The sequence below is a fragment of the Carettochelys insculpta genome, chromosome 1, assembly GCF_033958435.1.
Source record: "Carettochelys insculpta isolate YL-2023 chromosome 1, ASM3395843v1, whole genome shotgun sequence".
Lineage (NCBI taxonomy): Eukaryota > Metazoa > Chordata > Testudines > Carettochelyidae > Carettochelys > Carettochelys insculpta.
Window position 1 is genome coordinate 310,093,271 of NC_134137.1, and position 22,110 is coordinate 310,115,380.

At 42.4% G+C, this 22,110-nt stretch overlaps 1 protein-coding gene across 1 annotated transcript; it reads right to left on the bottom strand.

Moving 5' to 3' along the window:
- Positions 1-66: 66 nt before the first annotated feature.
- On the bottom strand, positions 67-19,443 carry RAB21 (RAB21, member RAS oncogene family). Its single transcript, XM_075012806.1, has 7 exons — positions 19,114-19,443; positions 7,605-7,664; positions 7,284-7,391; positions 5,123-5,186; positions 3,304-3,358; positions 2,321-2,409; positions 67-1,110 (listed from the first exon to the last, which is right to left on the bottom strand). Exons 1-7 carry the CDS (start codon positions 19,264-19,266, stop codon positions 971-973), a joined length of 669 nt encoding a protein of 222 aa, XP_074868907.1. The 5' UTR covers positions 19,267-19,443; the 3' UTR covers positions 67-970.
- Between the last annotated feature and the right edge of the window lie 2,667 nt (positions 19,444-22,110).

Below are 22,110 nucleotides of genomic sequence, written 5' to 3' on the forward strand. Positions count from 1 at the left end.
TCTAAAAAGCCGTCTTGAGAGGCAAGGGTATTACAACTGAAAACTTTCCACAAATGTTGTTTAGAGATGGACAAGGGCTAACTTCTTTAAACTTAGGCTTCCTTGGAAACTAGGGAGAGAATGAAGCCACTGCAAACTTGAGATGGCACCATGCTCCACTGTTCATCTGGCATTCAGCATCCCACTGGGTTAACTGCAGCCTAAGTAAGCACTCCCTCCCTGCAGCACATTATTTTCCTGTTAAGCAGCACTCTTAAAGAGCTCTGTATAACAGACTACATCAAACTACTGTCTGGAATCTGCAGGAAAGAGGGGGGTGAAGAAATGAGCCAAGTACAAATGAAAAGCTTGCATCTTCTCATCAACTGTTATTCACTTGACAATCACTGACAAGACTGATGTATGTATTCTTCACCTGCACTTGTAAAAGCAGATAAAATATTTAATATGATTTACAATGCATTTCACCAGCTTGGAATACAGAATGCATATAGGAGTATATCAAAGTAGTTGACAATTATGGGCTTGTGTAAGCCCTGCAAAAATAGTAGTTCAGATATCTGCTAATTGAAAAAAAATCAGTTTGCAGTTTAGAAGTGATACAGTTGAATCTACCACAAAATACAAACAGCTGCAAAAATGTATACCATTCCAACAATGTATATAAGTTATTAAATAATGATCAGATTTAAAAGAATATAAATGAAGCCTTTAAGTAGGTCTTTTCTACATGCATATTATTTCTCATTAAAGAAAAATATGTAAAAAAGGCCATTGGTAATTGCTGGGTTAACCACTGTAGAAAAATGCCAATTTTATCGTCTGACTCCACTAGTTTAGCACTTAAGGTCTCTGCAGTGTGTTAAGTGATTATTTCTGAATACTGTTAATCCTATTACTCCATTGGTAAAGAACACATGACTTTAAATATGGCAGTCTTCATGTTGAGGGGGCAATAATCCACAGTTTGTTATCCAGAAGAACAGCACCCTCCACTGCTCTGTGCTTGTGGCTCATCATCTATGATCTGTACACCTCGTCTTGCAGCTCCTGACTGACTGGAACCATTGCCTCTTGCTCTTTCATCCACTTGAGCAGTTTCTATCATTCCTGGAAAACAAACTCAAATGACATTGCATTCCAATTTCAGAGATATTGGACAATTATTGATGTTAATAGCTTGTTGAAGAATTCAAAAACAGAGCCATTATTAACCTGAATACATTTAGCAAAAGCTACCTGCAAACTAACTTCTTTGAAGATTGAAGTGAGCCAGCTGATACCAAAGACCAACATTTAGGCAGTTACACTTCAAATCTTAATCCACATATAGGTTCGAGAAACACAGGACACCCAGAAGCAGACTTCAATAGGAGCATTTGGATGTACATTGGTTGAATTAGATCATTTATTTTCAGGCCCAAATAGTTTTACATATTAGCTACTGCACTACAGCCTGTGCATAGTAACAAGAAGTTCCTGCTGACAATTCTACAAATAAAGGAAAGCAAAAGACGACAGCTAAATGATTCTAGATCTATTTCCCAATTTAGCTCCTTGGAAGATTTAAGAGGCATGAGTTAAAGAATTTATAGATGTGGGGTGTAAGGCACCTACATTCTAATTCATAATATTTGGAACGTGGTGTAAGATTGTGCTGCCATGAAATAAACACCAAGTTGGCTCTGGAACAGAGCAACAGTGAAAGAATTACAGTTATAGGGAAGATAGGAGGGAGGGGAAGGGATGTATGCCTTTTCCTGTTTTCAGCCAATTGGTGCTCATAGTGTGAGGGAAAGGCCTTGGACATAGTGTAGCAGTATGGAGAAGGTTTAGGAGTAGTTTAATGGCACTTCCAATCCAGTTGGAAACACACTCCAAAATATCCCATACAAGCCTTAAACAGGGTTTTCATTTTTGCTTTGTACTCTAGAACCCTCATTTTGAGGAATGAGTTTCAAACAAAGTCTCAAAATTACCTGTTTTAATGTATTAGTCATTTACTATGCACATCAAGGGTAAGCAATGTATCCGATTTTTCATCTTTGCCACCAAATCAGTCTGTTCAAACATGTAGTCACTTAATGCTGACAAGTTATTGTGTTAGTGTCAGTTTAAAGTGCTACATGACTGCAGGTTTGTCTTGTCTCAACGACTAGTCATATTTTATTTGCTAAATGTCATCAAGTGCAGTTCACAAAATATCAGTATCATTCACCTACAGTAAATTAGGTAGCTGAGAAACTCATTTCAACTTTTTATTGAAAAGGACTTTTTCCTTCAACTTGTACCATTCTAAGTTCAAACCAAAACAACTCACTTTTACAGAGATCTAGGAAGAGTTCTTCAATTCCTTTGTTTTGTTTGGCTGAAGTATGATAGTGTTTTGCTCCCACTGATTCTGCATACCTGTTTATAGCAGAAATACAAAAAGGTTTTACTTGTGTGTCCACATGAAAGGATGATTTAACATTCCAAGCCTTCATACTTTTACACATCAAGCAAAAATCCTCCAAAGTTTGGTTTGTATATTGATCACATTAAATTTTGTACTTAAACTTGCTGCCACTCTGTGTATATTGCACCTTTTAGCAACAGACAACAGAAGCTGAAAGTGTGCAATAGGGGACAGATTGCTTCATGATTCCTGTTCTACTTATTCTATCTGGGGCATCTGGCACTTGACATAGGCAGAAGACAAGATACTGGGCTAGATGGGCCTTCTGTCTGACCCAGTATGGCTGTTCTTATATTCAGTTCAAGAACATAAGGCTATTGCAAAGAAGTGAGAACGTTATTTTTGACCTCCAAGGACAGGACAAGCAGCAATGGGCTTAAATCGCAACAAGGTTTAGGCTGGACATTAGAAAAGTGGGTACGATTGTGAAGATTAAAAGCAGATAATCACCAACTAGTGGTTGCATTATCTAGGTAATACTTAGTCCTGCCACACATGCTGGGAACTGGACTATATGGCCTCTCAAGGTCCCTCCCAGCCCTTTGACTTTATGACTAGCACAGATTCAGAAGCTTCACTGAAAGCAGTAAATCTATTTTAAAACACTTGAGAAACTAAGTTTACTATAGAGTGCATTGTAAATTTACAAGTCTCAAATTAAATACCCTCAAATCCTTGAATACACACCTAGCAGAACATGGATGAAGTGGTACCTAAAGCAGTAACTCTGGCAGATAATACAAGAGCTATGGCAATTAGCTACAGCTGTTCACCAAAAGCATTACTGCTCCTTTAGACTTGACTTATGCAATTTTAAATTATACTGAAGTTTAACAAAAGCTTACGTTTCTGCTTCTTGAACTGAAACATGCCTCTCTTTTTCCAAGTCTATTTTATTACCTGTCAGAAAAAGATGCAGACATGAGTGGTTTGATCTTTGCAGCATGATTAGGACAGACTAAAAGCAGCACAGAGCACATATTTGTCTATCACTTTCTGCACACTGCCTTCAAAGGTAAATGCAACATCACATTGGTGTTCCTTAAAAATGGTTTACTTTGCAAGGAGCAGTATTAAAAAAAAAAAAAAATTTACTCTGCCCCCACCCATATTTAAGATGGGATCCACAAAGGTACTGACACCCCTAAATCCCAATTTTAGGCTCTGTGAGCCACAAAACTCCTGCTTAGCCCTGTAGGTACCAGATAAGTTTGGGTTTTTAAGGGTGGAAAAACTGGTGTTCCTAGTATCTATTTTCCTGCCTTTGGTCATGCACGCTGCAGCTTTCTTCTAGTTCTCTGGAGACACAAGTGTCCGTGACCTGGGGCAGCACATTCCCCTGCCTAGCTCATATGCACAACTTAATCCAGGAGAATCTGCCTGTGGGATCAGGTCCCATTCCAAGTGGGATTGCCAGAGGAGGCGGTGGTGTCCTCCTGATGACTTTTAGCCCAGAAGTCAGGACACTCAAGAGGTGGGAGACCCACAGTTCCCCCTTGCTTCCTAGAGACAGATATGAACAGTAAAGATTCTCCTGCCTCTCTAAAGAGTATGGTCATGTCAATATCCTACAGTTCAGTCATTGTGAGATAAGGCTGGAGTCAGCTGAAGCTGTTCCATTGTGGATAGACAAAGAACTGGGAGCAAGGGGTACTAAACCCTGGGATTTTCCACCTCTCAGGTGGACATCCTAACCACAACTTACAGATTAATTATCCTCTTCCCTCCTGCCAACCCCTGGACCAATCACTTTAATTTAGCCACTGTGGAATGTTCCAACAGGAGAGCCAGGAGCTCCATATCTGAAAATCCCACTGGTTAGCAGAGTAGGACATCTGTTCAAACCAAACCTCTGCTAGAGGGAGGGAATTGAATCCGTCTCCCACAGTCTTGACACATTCTAGCCACCAGCAGCACCACCACCAGTCATTTACATGGGATAAGACAGGTACTCACCCACCCACCCTCCGGTTACCTAAGCCACCTGAACCCAAGACAGATTCAGGTTTAACAGATAAATTAATTCCCAATGGCCCAAAGCTTCTATCTTCCAGGGAGATGCAACAGTACTTAGAGCCAAATAGCCACATGTGGTTAATATGCTGGACTCCATGGTTCTAACAACCAATATATTTTCACATTAATGTGACTAGTTCGCTATAGCAGTCAGCAATATAGTGAACTAGCCACTGTAATAGCTACTGCTTCAGAACTGATTAGATACCATGGGCTTAGAACCAACCTTCTTCAGAATGGCTCAAAGGCTAGCTTGTGTGTATTGGTTTTCTAAGGCAACCATCTCCTTGTTCCTAGTAGAAGGAACCCAGGCAGCTAACTTGGGAGTATGAAGCACAGCACTGGTTTGGTGATTTGCTTAAGCACCAATGCTAACTCTTGACATGCCTAAGGCAATTTATGGACCATGACCTTAATACATACCGAGGAAGCTAAAGTTAATACTTTGCACAACATATCTGGCTATATATTGATGCACACGCTTAAGAGTTTTAGTGCATCTGTTGAGTTCACATTTATTAGGAGACTAAATCTGTAAGACTATGTTCCACTATCAAAGATTAAGGATGGCAATGTTTACTTTACAATAATTTAAATCAGAACAGCCACCTCAAAAGCAGACCACATTAAGAATAAAAATAGCCTTACCAACTATACATAAACAGATTTCGTTTCCCAACATTTTTCTTAATTCCTTGACCCAGTTTTTTACCTGCATACAAATATCAGAGTTAGATATATTTGCATTTTTAAAAACCATATATTAGTTGAAGGTCTGTATCCAACTATACTATAAGACTAAGATACCTGTACAACAGGAATCATGTTCATTTTGCCAATTGTCTGCTGTAAGATTATGGCAATTGTAATTTTATTGTTTGGGAACACTTGCCTCAGAAGCTCTTGATGCCAGCATTCAGACAGTATACTGCAAATATCTTTATAGAATAAAGGATTAAAAGTTGGAGAGCAATCTGGGTTCTACACAAAGTAACCCAGTAATTGGTACCCCAGGCCCAAAGAACAAGTTACGCAATATATAGCCTGGCTCATGCACATTTACACTCCATGTCAGACCAAATCCGAATTCTGTATTGACTGCCACATAGCTTCGTCCAGGGCGGCCAACCCGTGGCTCTGAACCATTAAGTGCATCCCCTCTTCAGAGCTGCCCGTTGTCTGCCACTCTGCACATAAGCCCCAGCACTTGGTGGGAGAAGTACATTGCAACAGCCTTGGTGAGCCACTAGCATTGAGTTAGAGCAGGAGTGGGAGGGGGTGGATGGGGCTGGACTGGCTCTGGAGGAAATGGAGGGCATTGAGCCTTGTCTTATCTACACATAATACACTGCTCTTGCACTCTATCTACATGGCTTAGTCCCTAGCTGGTTGGCCTCCCCTGGATTAGCATGCAGGGTGGTATTAGAAGAATTGGTACCTGATCTGGATGTTTTCACAATAATGTTTAGACAGATGAACATCCCCAGACAAGAATGTGACTTTTGCAGATGTGTCTAGAGATGAGCTAGAACATTCTGTCCACTGTCTAAAATGATGTATAGGCTTACAAATTTCTATTGTGTTATGGGTCAGTAACGAATGAGGGATTTAACTGCAAGAAAGTCAGATGAATTACAAACATGAATACCCCTTTTTAGTTTGATTAGTTCTCAATTGATGAGAAAAGACTTAGAAGTGAAAATTCTACTAATGCAGGTTCACTCTTCAAACCTGGACTTCTCTCAGCTGGCAACACCCATCATCTGGCATGACCACCCATGTTGCAGGACTAGAGTGCAGGGCTAGTCCTGGGGCTGGACCTGCAGCAGTGACTGGCAGCCTGGCAAGTTGGAGCTGGTGAAAAGTTGACCAGGGACCTGTAGGCCAGGAGCCAACCAGAGAGCTGCTGGGGAGTCAGCTGGAAAGCTGCCAGGGAACATGGGGGTTGGGCAGGGAGCCACAGGGCTGGAAACCACAGAAATAAATAGGGAGAGAACTGGCCAGCTGTGGAGCCAGCAGGCATTAGGGATAGGGTCTGGGGCTGATGCACAGGAGGAGACCCACCCCCCACGGTACTGATCACCCCCTGTCTGGGACTGCTCAGGTCCTGAGCGTACCAGACAAGGGAGGTGCAACTTGTAGTCTAAAAATGATGATCTTTTGGATTTATGGCCTAAACTCTGGAATATAAATTAGCAACTCTAAACAGAAAAATTCCCAAGTCTTACTGTTACATTGTATAATTAAGAGCAATGAGCCCCTTGCATTTAAGACACAGCCTTACTGTAATAAATTGGAAGTTATAGTATCAATTATTTCTGGAATTACTAAACTGCACAATTGAGATGTTGTAGCAGGCTAGATTTTAAGTAACAGATAAGCAGTAGTCATGTATAATACCGAAAAGTCTCATTCCATCACTACATATTTACAAACATGGTGCTTAGATTTGACCTAATTATTTCAGAATATAAGTAGTTCAACTCTAGTGACAGTGCCATAACAGCTTTAATTTTTTTTTTTTTTTTTTAAAACCGGGGCAAAGAAAAAAAGTTCCAAATGCACCAAAATTGAACAGTTTAAAAAAGTTTGTCTATTACATATGGAAAACCAAATCAAATCTTTAACTGATCAGTTATAAATTGGCTGTATTGCAGTTTCTTACACTAAGTTTATAAGGCAGTCATTATCTAAAATTAGAAAGTACATGTTTAGTGACTGATGAAATGGAAACTTCCAAAGTTGCACACTCATGCTGTAGGGAAGCTAGAAACCTGTTTAGAGGAGATGGATGAATCTGTAACTGTACCTTCTGAAAAGAGTCTTCATCTGTTATGTCATACACTAAAATAGCTCCATTAGAATCTCTGTAGTAAATTGGACCCAGTGCATGGAATCTCTCTTGACCTGCTGTATCCTGCATGTGGTAGACATTTGTTTTAAGCATTGATTAAAGCAGAACTTTGACAACATTCACGTGAAACTAGAAATAAATTGAATTCTTAGCAAAAAAATCAATCAAGTGAACATGCACAAGATTTGTGCATCGTATTTGACTTTCAGTGGTGGCTTATTTCCATTGTAAAAGTTTCTCTGCTTTTGTAAGCATGAGACAGAAAAGCCAACATACCCATATTGCAAGGTTTACTCTTTTTCCTCCAATGTTCAGCTTCTTTGTTAGAAAAGATGCCTGTAACAGAATAAAAAAAAAAAAAGACATAATAGTTTAGAGACAAGAATCTATTTAAGAGAGCCATGATTAGTTCATGTTACATTACATTGTTATTCTTTTCCTTTTTAAAGGAAAAGTCCTGAAGCAAAAAATCTGTTCAAACCATCATGAATAAAACACAAGGTTAGCCGCAGGAGATGTGTGAAGGCAATACAGACCAAAACATGATGTTGCCCGAGGCTGGGGACTAGCCTAGCTCTAAGGAACTACACTTGCCTGGAGATTCAGTTTGCCTTTCAGAGTAAGGCTAGAGGTTATTTATAATATCCCAAATATTGCCTCACCATTTGGAAAGTATGAGTGTAAGTGCCATTTAGTCAGTCTGGAATGCAGCCACAAGAATAAGTTCAAGCTTTTCCATCCCCATAATTGTGTTATCTAGCATCCCAGCCAATTTTCTAAAATGTTAAAAAAAAAAAAAAACACAAATATTTCTGTTTTAACCCATGATTAGGGGACAAATTTAAGGTTTAATTAAGAAGTTAAAATACAAATCATCCCTCTTTAGTGGGACTATTAACTAGCTACTATTCTTTAGTATCCTTAAGCACTTTTGATCCTTCAAGAAGTTTGTTTCAATACTATTCCCATTTGGGACATTTCAGAATAACTAAGCCTGGAACTAACGTAGCCCAATTTAAAGCATTAAGAGCTCAAGACAACAAATTTGGTGGCACAGGGACCTTAGCTACCATATAGTGACTGAAACCTTATGTTGAGGGGATTCATTTGAGGCTCTGCAAAAGAATAAGTCACAACTTCAAGAGAAAAAACAGACTGGCCCTTCAGGTTTAAATAAGAGGTTTGTGAGACTTTAGGGGCAAGAGAGAGGCTGCCACTGATAGTCATACTAGAAAAGCTGTAGAATTCAGATTCTAACTACACCAATCAAGTCGCATGGTTAAAATACTAAAGTGCCAGACCGCAACCAAGTGAAATAATTATCTGGAAATCATACACAGCATTTCATAGAGAATCCAGAAGATCACTTTTAGAGGTAAAGGTGCCCTCTACATTTAAAGTTATAGAAGTGCTACTAAGTGACTGTACACACAATCTTTTTAAAAGATCTCCCTTTTCAGGACAGTATTGCTCTTGGGGAAAAATTGTGTCTGTATGTTCTACTGCTGTAGTGGTAGGTATAAACTGAGTTTTCCTGCAGACAGCTTAACCAAAAGGGGAGAGTGACTTGAACCAGGAGTCATCCAGCAGCACCACATTTTATATTCTCAACCACACCTGCAGACAGCCACAGGAAAAGCTAGATCTACTAGACCAGTAGTCTGATGAAAATTAGATTTTAAGAACAGATCTACAGTCTTCAGTTTTAAGTTTTGAATTCAAAATATTTAGTCTTCATTATAAATTCTATTATCCCAGACTGATACGACATTAAGTTTGCGTTAAAGCTAGGGTCAAGCAAAGAAGTCAAGTCTGAATGTGCCAAAAAATTGATAGATAGTGTTGACAGTCACAGGAGCAAATGTTTCCAGTTAATTTACTTCATACACTAGCCCAAAAAGTGGGACTAGCATATTTTCTCTGATGATCAAACTTGAAGTCTTAATTGCCAATTTAGTCGTTAGATTTCCCACCCCCCAGCCTAAGTTATATTTTTATGATTCAGCAATATGCTGGCATTACAATGCCATCACAACTGTTTTACCCACTTAGGTTGGGTGCGTAGTTTAAGGAGTTATACAGCACAGGTAACTCCCCCGACTGGTAGGATTCATTCTTGGGTTACCAGCATTTTAAGTAAGATTAAGAGGTGTTGCCTTGTCATTTAGAAGTTTCAGCATTTGTGGCTATAAATATGCTCATATCTTCAGTGTAAAGATAGGTTCTTAAAATGCACTGTGTATCCATTTTATCCATGAATTCTTTATTCTTAAGACTCAACTGTAACCTTGCAATTGGAAGTCTAACACAAGTCTCTTCACTTCTGTTCCATTTAACATTTTAGCAGCTGCAGCTCTAAGAATTATGCAATGTAACTTGGAAGTTTACAGAACCTTACTTTTTCAGGCCTTTTGTAGCTCTGAATATAAATCATTAATAGTCTGAATTTAATTCTTAAGTGTCACGAGTTTTAGTTTGCAATCATTTCTTTCAACTTTTTAAAAGAAAAAAAAAAATTCCCATGACAGCTTTTTGGATGTTTCCAAAGCAAGAGACCAATAGACATTATCTCCACATAATCAACCATCTCTGAAACAGACTGCAACTACTATAGCTGTACTGAATCTTGTGATATCTTATGACCTTTCAGTCATGTGGCATTACAACCCTTTGATCTCCAGTGAATGCTTCAATCTGCAATTTACATTAATTTCAGACACACTTAACTCATTAAATCTCCTACAACTGTTTTGCAGAAGGATCTTCCACCTATGATCACATCAAGGTGTTAATTTTTCCCCCTCTGCTCCTGCCCCTTTATACTGGATATATACTTTATACTGCCCCTAAGGAGCATAAAAATGGGTCTAAGGAGATGGTTCCCTCAAGCCCTGATATAGGGAAGCTGACAGTAGGATGTTGGACGCAGGTCAACATGTGCAGTACTGAAATTTCAGTCAGAGCTGCAACCCATATGGCTATCCAGGGAGGCTGTCATTACTTTTTTTTTAAAAAAAAAAAAAAAAAAAAAGCCACATGCAAGCACAAGCTCCCAAGGCCACAGGATCAGGAAAAAGCAAAGATTAAAATTGTATTTGAACTCTTCACCTGGACTCAGATGTGTGCCCTGACTTGTTATTTACTGTAGTTTAGTAAAGAAATAGTTCCTAGAGGCCAAAAAAAAGTAATTTCAGACAACTGTTTATCATCTCACCTCCAGGAGGCAAATTATCTACTTGCACCATGTCAGTGGCTTGCAGTGCTTAAAACACTTTAATGATGGGTGTTTGAAGTGATTTCAAGATGGATCTTAACAAGTATGGCTGACATTAATGAATGATGTGAACTAGCAGTATCTTAACCCCAGAGATCTGAAGTTTCACTGAAGATTACACACTACCTACCATTGTCACCACTGAACACTCTGGAAAACACAAATTGCCTTTCACTTTTATTTTAAAAAAACCCGACTTAAATTCTGCTACTACAGGAAAACATGGCAGCACTGAGTGAATATGTATTTACAGCACAGTGACTGAAGTGGGACACACTGGAGACACGTAACATAACAAATGAAAGTATTTAGTTATTAGCTCACTTTGATGAATTTATAAGGCTGAAGTGCATGAATTCCTTGGCTGGGAAGCACTAGGTAAGGAAAAGTGCTAAGAAACCTATTTCTACAAAGGGTACGCACAGGCCATCTTGCAATGCTAGAGAAAGTCAGTTCTGTGAGCAATGACAGGTGGCCCTACTGAGGGCATTTCTGGACAGAGCCAATGACTTACCACTCTCCTGCATGCTAGAATGTTTAAAAAATTAAAGCCATTTTGCAGGTCCAATATTGTACTGTGATTCTCCCCTCATCCCACAAAGGCAAACAAAGAAGTGCTTTCTGGTCTGCCTGCCCACCCTCCCCTCTTCACATGGCTCATCATGTGGATTCAGCAAAGCACCTGACAACATTAAAGGGAACTACTCATATGCTCAGGTACCCTGCTGATTTGGAGCCATGACACACAATTTAGTCCTTTTTGTCTATTAAACATGACTGTAAACAATTTTTTTAAACAGACAAAAAGCTGCCTAAGCACAATTTAAAGCTCACTTCTTGACCATGTTTCAAGATGAATACATTAAAGTCACTCCCAGTTTTAAGCCAATGGTTCACTGTCAAGTCACAACTGGCAGAGCTTGCAAGGCCTGCACTCATCTGAGAGCTCATCTTTCTAACAGAGGATCTTATCTATGAGGTATTTACAAGTTACATGATTTTGAAGAAAGTTTGGGTATCAGTGGCCAGCATTATTCTGAGGTATAGAAAGTCAGGAACCCAAAAGTGAGACACATCCACCACTCTCCCATCTGTTTTGGGCAATCACAGCTCCAAGCACTTCAACTGTCTTGGAGGATGGGAGGGACAAAAAAAAAATAAAAGTCTAACAGCACCCATTAATACGCATTCCATTTCACCTTGTGTATCTTTCAACAGATATTTAACATGGGGACACAAAGTTTACACCAGCACCTTAAAAAAAAAAAAAAAAGAAAGCCACCCCATCCTGGACCAACGTAAGTAGGCCAATAGAACATCTAGTGCAGATTAAGCTATGCCCACAAATGCTTCTGCTTCCATACCTAATGCAGGGGGAGGAGTTTTTCCCTATACTGGCAGAGGCTCTTCAGCAGCTACAGTTTTATTTGCCAGACAAATCAGACTGGTCAGAACAACCATCCCTTCATTTTGTATGTATTGTGGAACAACATTTTCCAAACAGGCATTAGTTTGCATTTATCAATGCTTCATTTCACCATGTTGCCTAAACTGGCTTTGCAAGATCCCTCTAAACTCTTCAATCTGCTTTTGACTTAAATTTGTCTCACCTGCAAGTTTTGCCACTTCACTGTTTACTCATTTTTCCAGATAATTTATGAATATATTGGACAGCAATGGTCCTAAAACAGATCTTGGGGAATCCTGCTATTCACCTCTGTCCACTGTTTTAAGACTATTCCTACTCTTTGTTTCCCCATCTTTTAATCAGTAAGGGTATGTCTACACAGCAGCCTTATTCCAAGCCAAGCCATTCCAGAATAGCTATTTAAAAATAATGCAGTTACAAATAAAACTGCATTTTACATTATTACAAACTATTTTGAAATATGGCCTCTATTTCAAAAGGAAGCCACTGGATGCACGATGGCTTATTTTGAAATTGCCATCCCTCTTCATGAGTCGTTCCTATTTCAAATTAGGACAGCTGCTATTTTGAAGTTTTGCACATTAGCATCATATAGATGGTAGCATAGTTATTTCAAAACTTATTTTGAAACTGCTATATTGACTTACCTTACTGAGCAATGACAGAATGTTCCCTCTTCTAGTATGAGTCAATTTGCTTTAGAGCTTTTGGTAAGTTCTCAGCCATTACATGTACCTTAAATATACTATGTCCACTGGAATCACCTGTTTATCTATTTGCTGACTCCCCTCAAAGAATTCTAATAAATCAGAGAGACAATTTGCCTTTAAGGAAGCCAGAGTAACACTGCCTGGAAGCAGAGTAATTTCTGAACCAATTCTGTTATTTTATCAAAAAGATTTGCCTACTACTGTTAGGCTGGCTTCCAATATGAAGCCTGCTTATCTAGTACAGCAGCTGATTTAAGGATTGTTACATAGTTAATTATTTCAGCAATTTCTTATTGAGTTCCTTAAGAAGTCTTGGGCCAACATCTAGTCTTAGAGAATTGTTTTATTTATCAATTTGTTCCCAAAAAAATTTCCTTTAACAGTTTAACACAATTGCTCTGAATTGGTCTCCTAAAAATAGCAGCTCAGGTGTGCTAATCTCCTCTGCAGTGAGGACTGATGCAAAGAAGTCATTTAGCTTCTCAACAGCCTTGATTTGAGTGTTTTTAGCACCTGGATTTTCCAACAGCCCATTCTTGGCAGGCTTCCAGCTTCTGAGGTCTTTAATCTGCCATTTGTCTTTTGCCAGTTCCTCTTCAAATGCTTTTTGTGCCTGTCTAATCAGATTTCTTAAAGTGCACCCGACCTGCCAGACGTTTGTATTCTTTTGTTTTCGTTTTCCTCAGCTACTTCCAATTTTTAAAGGATGCCTGTCTTCAACTATATTTTTAGTCTGCTATTTTTAGTCACTGGTAATTTGATACTCTGTTTTACTTGAAATATACATTTAGTTTAACTCTAGATGGTGTTTTTGAAGTATTCCCATGCAGCCTGCAGGCATTTTGTTCTTGTGACTATTCCTTTTGATTTCCATTTAGCAAGTCTCACTTGTGTCTTTCCCCCTGCTCCCTGCCCCTGGGACTTAGTACCAAAACACTCCTCCCTGTAACATTTTTCACCTATAAGAGACATTAAGTTATATTATGGTCACTCTTACTGAAGAATTCAGTTATAGTTCTTTCTTCAACCAAATCCTGTTCACTACTTAAGACTACAAGAATTCTCTTCCCAACCCCTCCACCTCTAGTGGGTTTCAGGACAGCTGCTCCTAAAAGCAGTCATTAATGGTGCCTAGAAATTCTCTTGGCAGCCTGTCTTGAGATGACATGTCCCCAGTCAATACACTTGAAATCTAAATTAGAAAAGTGGGAAAGCCAGTAGTCTCCCTAAGCATTCCTTAGGTCACCATCCTAGTCAGCAGAACACTTTCTATTATGTGCCTATTATTTAAGCCTGCCATTTCTATTCTTCCCCCATTGACAATTTTATATATGGTATTACTATTTACATGTATTGCCACTCCTCTACCAATGCAACCTACTCTGTCATTCTTGTAATAGTGAGGGAAGCAGGACTGTGGAATATGTAAACATACACAGCTCTCAGCATGAGGCAGAGGAATGGAGCACAAAAATCAGTTGTCCAACCCAGTCTGGGAAGGCAGGAAAGAGCCCCTTGTATACATGAGCAGGAAATGCTGGAATGGGAAGGGAATGGACAGTTACAGGCTACTGTAAAAATTAAAAATGCAAGGACTACATACAAGGAGTTTGTGGGGCACAATGGAAGAACACAATGAACCCCTGGTATATGCAGTAAGTTAAATCTACAGAAGCCACCAAGTACACAATCCCTTAGCTTAATCCACATGTATTTTTACCACCATATATGGTCATGTACTTAATAGGATACAGGAAAGCAACTCCAGAAAGAGGAGTAGTTTTGAAATATGAACTGTTCACATAGTGAGTTCTAACAGTAATTGACTGTAAAAATGTTGAACTGCATAACTTGTGGGTAAGTGTGTTGGGAAGAGTGAAGAACAAATCACGGAAGAGTTAGGCAGCAGGACTGACCGAAGACGGTGTTATGTTTCTGGACACACCACCTCAGGATAGGATGCATAAGTTTATAGACAATAACTGCTTCTTGGAGCAGGTACTTGAGCAGCTGACAAGAAAAGGACTACAATAAAAATTGCCTCAAGTGGTCCACAGGATCTGTTTAAGTGCTATGTCAGAATCACAGTCCATTTTTGAAAAGTTCAGTCAAGTTATAAGCCCACAAAAGATAGCCCTTGGATATACAAAAATTAAGGTAGACCTCCATCCCTTGTCATGTCATAAAGGAGGACTTAAGGGGCTGATAGGGAAGCCCCTATCACTAAAAAGTTTGTTCATAGGACGTAACAACCTTTCCCTAAAATAAAAATCATTCTTTTGGTTTTACATCTAAAATTAAAATGTGAAGACTGGTTCCTTGCCTTGCTGTTTCCCAGTATCCACAGAGTATTGAGTCCAACTTGCTTTTTAACCTCAAGTAGTCGCTAAATTTCAATTTCTAACTACAGATTTCACACATACATGCTTGACTGAAACAGAGATTCTTCCATCTGATGTAAGGGTCTTCACCATCATAACATAACTTAGTTCTCTCTCAAAGGCACAGGGCTTGTCTACACTTGTAGCACTCCAGTGGCACAGCCGTAGCCCTAAGCAAAGATGCTACTGTTAGCCGGTGGCCAGGTAATGTGCGGTGTGGTACCAACTATGCCCTTGTTATCATCCAGTGCTGACAAGAGTTCCTTCCATTCCAATGGAATGTACACTACATCTCCCTAAGTGCCAGAGAGGGCCTCTCACTGACATAGCACTCTCCACATCAGTGCTTAGGTTGGGATAACAACTTACCCTGGGGTGAAGATTTTCCATGTGGCTGGGTGACAGCTGTATCAATATAAGTTTTATAGTGCTCAGCAGGACACATTCTAGACTGGGCAATTTTTAAGGTGGTGTTGAATGCTTTGTCCTTATCACATCTGGGCCAAGTCTACACTAGCCCCAAACTTGGAAATGGACACGCAAACGGCCATTTCGAAGTTTACTAATGAAACACTGAAATGCATATTCAGCACTTCATTAGCACGCGGGCCGCCGCGGCACTTCAAAATTGACGCCACGCTGCCGCGCGGCTCGTCCCAATGGGGCTCCTTTTCGAAAGGACCCTGCCTACTTCGAAGCCCCCTTATTTCCACCATGCAAATAAGGGGGCGTCGAAGTAGGCAGGGTCCTTTCGAAAAGGAGCCCCATCGGGACAAGCCGCGCAGCGGCGAGGCGCGTCAATTTTGAAGTGCCGTGGGCGCTCGCATGGTAATGAAGCGCTGAATATGCATTATACATTTTGCATTTTGGGGCTAGTGTAGATGTAACCCTGAAGTGGCACTAACATTGTTTTGCTAAACTGCATCCTTCAGGCAACTCTTAACATTTCTCCAATTTAATGGCAAAACACTTCGGGAAGAAAGTTTCATTAAAGAATCAATTCCAAACCATGCACATACAATTGAGCGCTCACACCTTGTATCGTCAAGAAATCCACCAAAAGAAAAACAAAAGGATCTGAACTCCCCATTACTATCTTCTGTGATTAAAATAAGGGCATAAGAATATTTCAAGGTGAAAATGGGCAACCTAAATACCTAGTTCTTTAGGTAGGATTCTAGTCTCCACTACTGTGCTACCATATCTCATTTATAAATGTAATTTTCCCCCACAGACCTAGTTACAGAGATATACACTTTTCTTGAAATTGATAATGCACAACTGGCTTGCAGCTCCATTCTGTGCCATTACCCCTAAATAGTTTATTCTCTCTCCAGAATTGTATCTGGAACTGTAGTTCACAGAGCAATGGGACAAAAACTAGAAAGCACATGTAGACTCTTAGTTGTTGTGTAGATGTAATCTAACTAGACTAACCAACATAGGCTTGCAGGGCTGTCTGGTTGCTGTGCAGATTTCCAGGCTCAGGTTGCATCACAGGATCTAGGAAGAGGGCCAGCAATAATCCTGATGAGAGGCCACTAAGAATTTGGAAAATGGCCAAGGACCACATTTTTCTATGTTAATAGAGGAGGTGCAGGGTCTGGGATGGCATTTGGGTGGAGGGAATTGTAAACTGCTGTAGAGGATGGGGGGGGACAATGTATGAAGGGGTGCAAGATTGGAAGGGAGCTGTGATCAGGGGCAGGTTCTGCCCTATGGGACCTTCAGCAGGTTCCCTGGCTACCATACCCCACATGCCATGCAAACAAACAAAAGCAAAAACCAACCACACACCAGCCAGCTACTAGGGCCATGTGTGTCTTTGCACTATGCACCCAGGGGATGTGGTGGGGAAGGGGCAGAGGGAAACAGCTTTACAAGCAGCATATGCCCTCAAACACAGCCCAGGAAGCTTCTATAGCTACAAGGATTGTGCTGCGTTGGGGGTGGGGGGGAAGCTGCAGGAACAGCACACAGAGCCCTCTCCCATTCCCCACACAGTGCAGAGTCACATGTGGCCTAATCAGCTGGCTGCTTTGAGCAGTATGCAGCAGGCCATGGGCAACCCAGAGTATAGCAACATGCTGTATTTGGCCCATGGGCCACATTTTGCTTGCTTCAATCTAGAGCTCTGATGTGGGAGTGGAGCCACAGATCTGTGGCTCCAGCCAGAGGCTAGAAATCCACACAGCAATGAAACAGCCTTGCAACCTGAGCTCCACAAGCTCACATTGACTGGCATGGGGTAAGCTAGGGTTAGGGTTACTGTTTTGATATACTCTGCAAGACTGAGAATTTATACACAACAACTTCAGCACATGGACTGTAAGGTGAAATAAACTTTGTGAACCATGGCATTTTAGTGGTGCCTAGAGCCCCTTATCAGAGCCCAACAATATATTTAGACATCTTCAGTGTCAAAGACAAATTTTAGCAGTCACGAACACTTACACTGAGAGGCTCTTTCATGAATTTGGATGTTCGTCTTTTTGCAAGGTGAGGATTAAGCCAGTTTTGGCATCATTCTCCAAACCTTGTATTTGCACTCCAGAAGGCCCTAAGTGACAGGCCTGTTCTCTCCTACAGACAACCTCCCAACCTAACGAGGATTCTCACCAAACAGCCACAGTTTATTCTGCAGAAACATGAGTCCTGGAAGTTTTTCTTGCAACACAGCCCGCTTTCTCCACATATCTATTCTGCAGATACCATCACTGGACCTAACCAGGTTGTTCACAGAATCCCAGGCACAGTCTCATGTTTCTCAACGAACATTGTATGTGCTATCATGTGCCACCAATGCCCAAATGCTTTGTACATTGGACAGACTTCAAACTCTTAGACAAAGAGTTAATGGGCACAAAACAGACAAACACTCCTGAGCCACAAACCGGTCAGCCAACATTTTAATGGAGTGGGTCATTCTGTTAATAGCTTAAGAGCCTGTGTTTTACTGAGGAGGAATTTTCCCAACAGTCTTGAAATAGAGGCTGCTGAACTCTTATATTCATGTGACACATTAACACGTGGTTTGAACCAGGATGGGAATTTTCTGGGTCATTATAGGGGCTCTTTTGCCTACTTGGCTTAGTCTAATTCTTGACTCCCGCCCCCCCAGATTTGTCAACCTTGATTACTATTTTTGGTTCTCTGTGCCTTAAATATTGAATCTGTTCTGGTATGGCTATGGTCTGAAAAAGTCGGTCTGTCCCACGAAAGCTCACCTAATTAATTGTTTTATAGGTCTTTCAAGTACTACTTTACTGCTTTTTGTTCAGAATTTAAGCTTTGGATACATGCTGGCTTTTTTAAAAAGCCTAAAGGCAAGATGTGAAAACTCTCCATTTCTCTGACTATTTTGGCCTTCCTTAATACTTCACAACCTAACTTTCACCACTTAGAAAGTTAGCAACAGCAACCAGAGCTGGAACAGGCAGGAAAACACTTCGTCATCAGGCCACTGCTCAGAGTAGACGTTACCCAGTTAGTAAGGAGGAACTAACTCATACAGATCACGTTTTCCCATACCACGCTAGCACAGGCCCACGTGCAGAAAGCCAAGAGCGTAATTAGTAGCTCGAGGAAGTCAGAAGAAAAGTGAAGTTTTAACATCCAAACCGCAACCAATGGAGGGTGTAAGTAGAACTGCAGCACCCCCTCGAGCCAGGAAACAACCCACAAAGAACAAGCCTGGTAATTTAAAACCAAGTACGAAGAGGAAGACCTTAATATGCAGATGCCATTCTCCAGGCAAGGAATGGGTCACGGCACCCTACCAGCAGCAGCAGCGACAGGACCAGAAAGTGACCGAGCCACCCAACAGCGCTCAGCCCGGGAAGAGCCGTGGCACAGACGGGGACAGACATCAAATGGGCGACTCAGCTGAGCGTGCCGGGAAGAGGAAGCTCAACAGCCCGGCTGGCCCCCAGACACACAGCGGCAGCTCGTGCCCCCCCGCCAGGGCCCGGCCCGGCCCCGCCCCGCGCACCTGCAGGGTTGTGATGTGCTTGTCGTTGAACTTGTTCTCGCAGTAGCGCAGCACCAGGGAGGTTTTCCCCACGCAGCCCTCCCCGAGCAGCACCACCTTGAAAGAGAAGCTCCGGCCGCTTCCCCCCGCGCCGGAACCCGCCGCCGCCGCCATCCGCAGCGAACCGCCCGCTCGCCGGGCCGCGGCCTCACATCAGCGGCACAGCCGGACCCCGAGCCCAGCGAGGAGAACCGCCGCGCGAAGAGCCCGGAACCAAACCGAGCACTTGTCCCGGCTGCTGGCCCCGCTCCCTCTAATGGCGTCTTCTTCCTCCTACGTCACGCTCCGCTCGGTCACGCGACGTGTGGCAGCCAACGGGAGGGGCCGACGCCACGGATGCCGAGGCCACGCCCAGAACCCCGGAAGGGGGGGAAAGGGCGGGTAGGAGTAGGGGCGGAGCTAGCTGAGATTCCGAAGGGGGCGGGGCCTTACAATGCCCCCTCCTTCCCCGGTCCCGTCTTCACCTCTTCCTGCCCTGCTCTGCCCCGACAGCCTGTCCTCCCCAGTGATGTGACCCAGGGAATTGGGGGGTCTCGCATCAACAGCAGGCCCCAAGGCATCTGGGGGGCACCTGCCATCTCAGCCCCACCTCATGCTTCACCTTTCGCATACCATTTATGAATGTGTCACCGCTGCCGGTGCAAGACTTTCTGGAGGACACCACTCTTTACCATTTAACTTGGTGACAAGGCTTTTGTTGTCTCAATTACCTGCTTCTGTTTACCAACCATGCACACCCTCCTCAGGCAGTGTCGGCTCCGCTGGCTTGGCCACGTCCACAGGATGAACGATGGAAGGATTCCAAAAGACATCCTGTATGGTGAGCTAGCCTCTGGCAAAAGACCTCCCGGATGCCCAGGATGTAGTTGCGCTACAAAGATGTCTGCAAGAGAGACCTCAGAGAGGTAGACATCAAGCTGGACAACTGGGAAGAACTAGCAGACGACCACAGCAGATGGAGGCAGGGGTTACACAAGGGCCTTCAGAAGGGCGAGATGAGGATCAGACAGCTAGCAGAGGAGAAGCGAGCGCACAGAAAGCACACTAAGGACTTGCCAGACACCCACCACATCTGCAAGAGATGCAGCAAGGACTGTCACTCTCGTGTGGGTCTTCATAGTCACAGTAGAGGCTGTAAATGAAGTCCTCAATTGAAACTATAAAGGGCGCGATCCATAGTCTATGCAGACTGAAGGATGTTTGTCAACAAACTCCCTGGCCCAAGGGCAGAAGCTAGGAGCAGCACAGAATTTACCAGTTCCACACTTGAGCTCTATCTGGAGGTAGGGTGTGCCCAATGACTAGACTTCCCATACAAAACTTGGGAGGACCAGGAACCACTATGGCTTGTTTCTGCTGCACACCCATTCTGTGCATGTTGAGCCCTGGAGCACCCCTGGAATGGCACCTGTGAATGAGCCTTATTTTTCTGCACTTACAATGTCTGTCGGACACCACCAGCTGCAATTTTCCCACTAGTCAGGGGATGCTTGATTTCCCCTCCTCAACCCCAAGCGCCACTCCCATTCCACTCCTCCCCACAAGCCCCTGCTCCACCCCCATTCCACCCCTTCCCCCAGTCCCTCACCCTGAGCCTGCCTCTTTCCTACCTCTTCCCCAATCGTGCTGTATCCACCTTCTGCTTTGATAGTGAATTGAAAATAATTTCTTCATTAAAAAACTACAGTAATCCCCTCAAGATACATGCATTCAAAATGTATCTCACGGTTACGCGTGAGGGGTATGGGGGAGGGCAGTGCCGTGGCGGGAGCAGGAGATCCACAGCCCCGTGGCTGGAGCAGAGCCAGCATGTTGGTTCTCCACTCTGGGCTCAGTGTCCAGCTGTGAGGCTGATGTGAGGCCACAGCCCAGTGAGCAGGTGGTTCACTACAGAGCAGAGTGCCCAGCTGGCAGAGCCAGACACTGTTGTCCCTGGCTGGGGTGGTGGTGGTGGTGGTGGTGGACAGGGAGACCCCACAGCCCCGCAGCTGGAGCCTTCTGTCTCCCTTCCCCCAGCCATGTTGCTGTCTGAAAACCACATGGCTGGGAGATAGGAGAGAGAATCCTCTTAGCCTGGTTCCCAGCTACCCACTTGCAAGCCCCAGGAAGACTGGAATCAGGATGCCCACCCTGGTTCCCAGCTCCCCACCACTCTGTGGGCTAGGAAACTGACCAGCCCTAGTCCTCAACTTGCACAAAAAGTCAAGTGAAGCGGGGAGTTGCAGGAACACAGCCCCCACATAACTCATGGGTTAACTGTACTTACTGGGTTGAGTTGCCCCCAAAAGCAGGACTCATGAGCATTACTTTTCTTGTTTCTAAATGATCACAGAGGCTATGTCTACATGGTGGGCACTATTTCAGCATAGGAAGGTATCCCAAAAGAGCTGTCTGTGTTTATGCAATGTGCTTGTTGCCTCAAAACAATTTTCAAGATAACGGTGCCCTATTCTGGCATCCCTGTAAACTTTATGGCATGAGGAGTACAGGGTGCCTTGAAATAGGGCTTTATTTCAGCATGTGGCACCATTTAGACAGCACCATATGCTAAAATAGCCTATTTTGAAATCTACTCAAAATAAGCTGCACAATTTGTGTAAGTGCAAATTGTGTAGCTTATTTTGAGCTTATGATGCTGTGTGGACTTAGCCTGAGAGTAGTTACATATTGTTGTTCTAAGTGGTTAGTATAGATTACTTATTAAGAAATTAATTTCATGGCACTAATTCAATTCTGGGGTATATAAGTACTCAATCAAAGGAAAAGAAATACTATTAAGAAGCTCTCTAAAAGAAACTTCTATCACTTTCTGTTGCTTTCTCTCTTTTCCAATTGAATCCCCCGTTCCTCTGCCATTTATAGGGCCTGATCTTTCAAATATTTAAACATGCGCATAACGTTACCTACCTGAGCCCTCCCATTAACTTTAAGTACATAGGTGTTTGTGGAGTCAGGGCT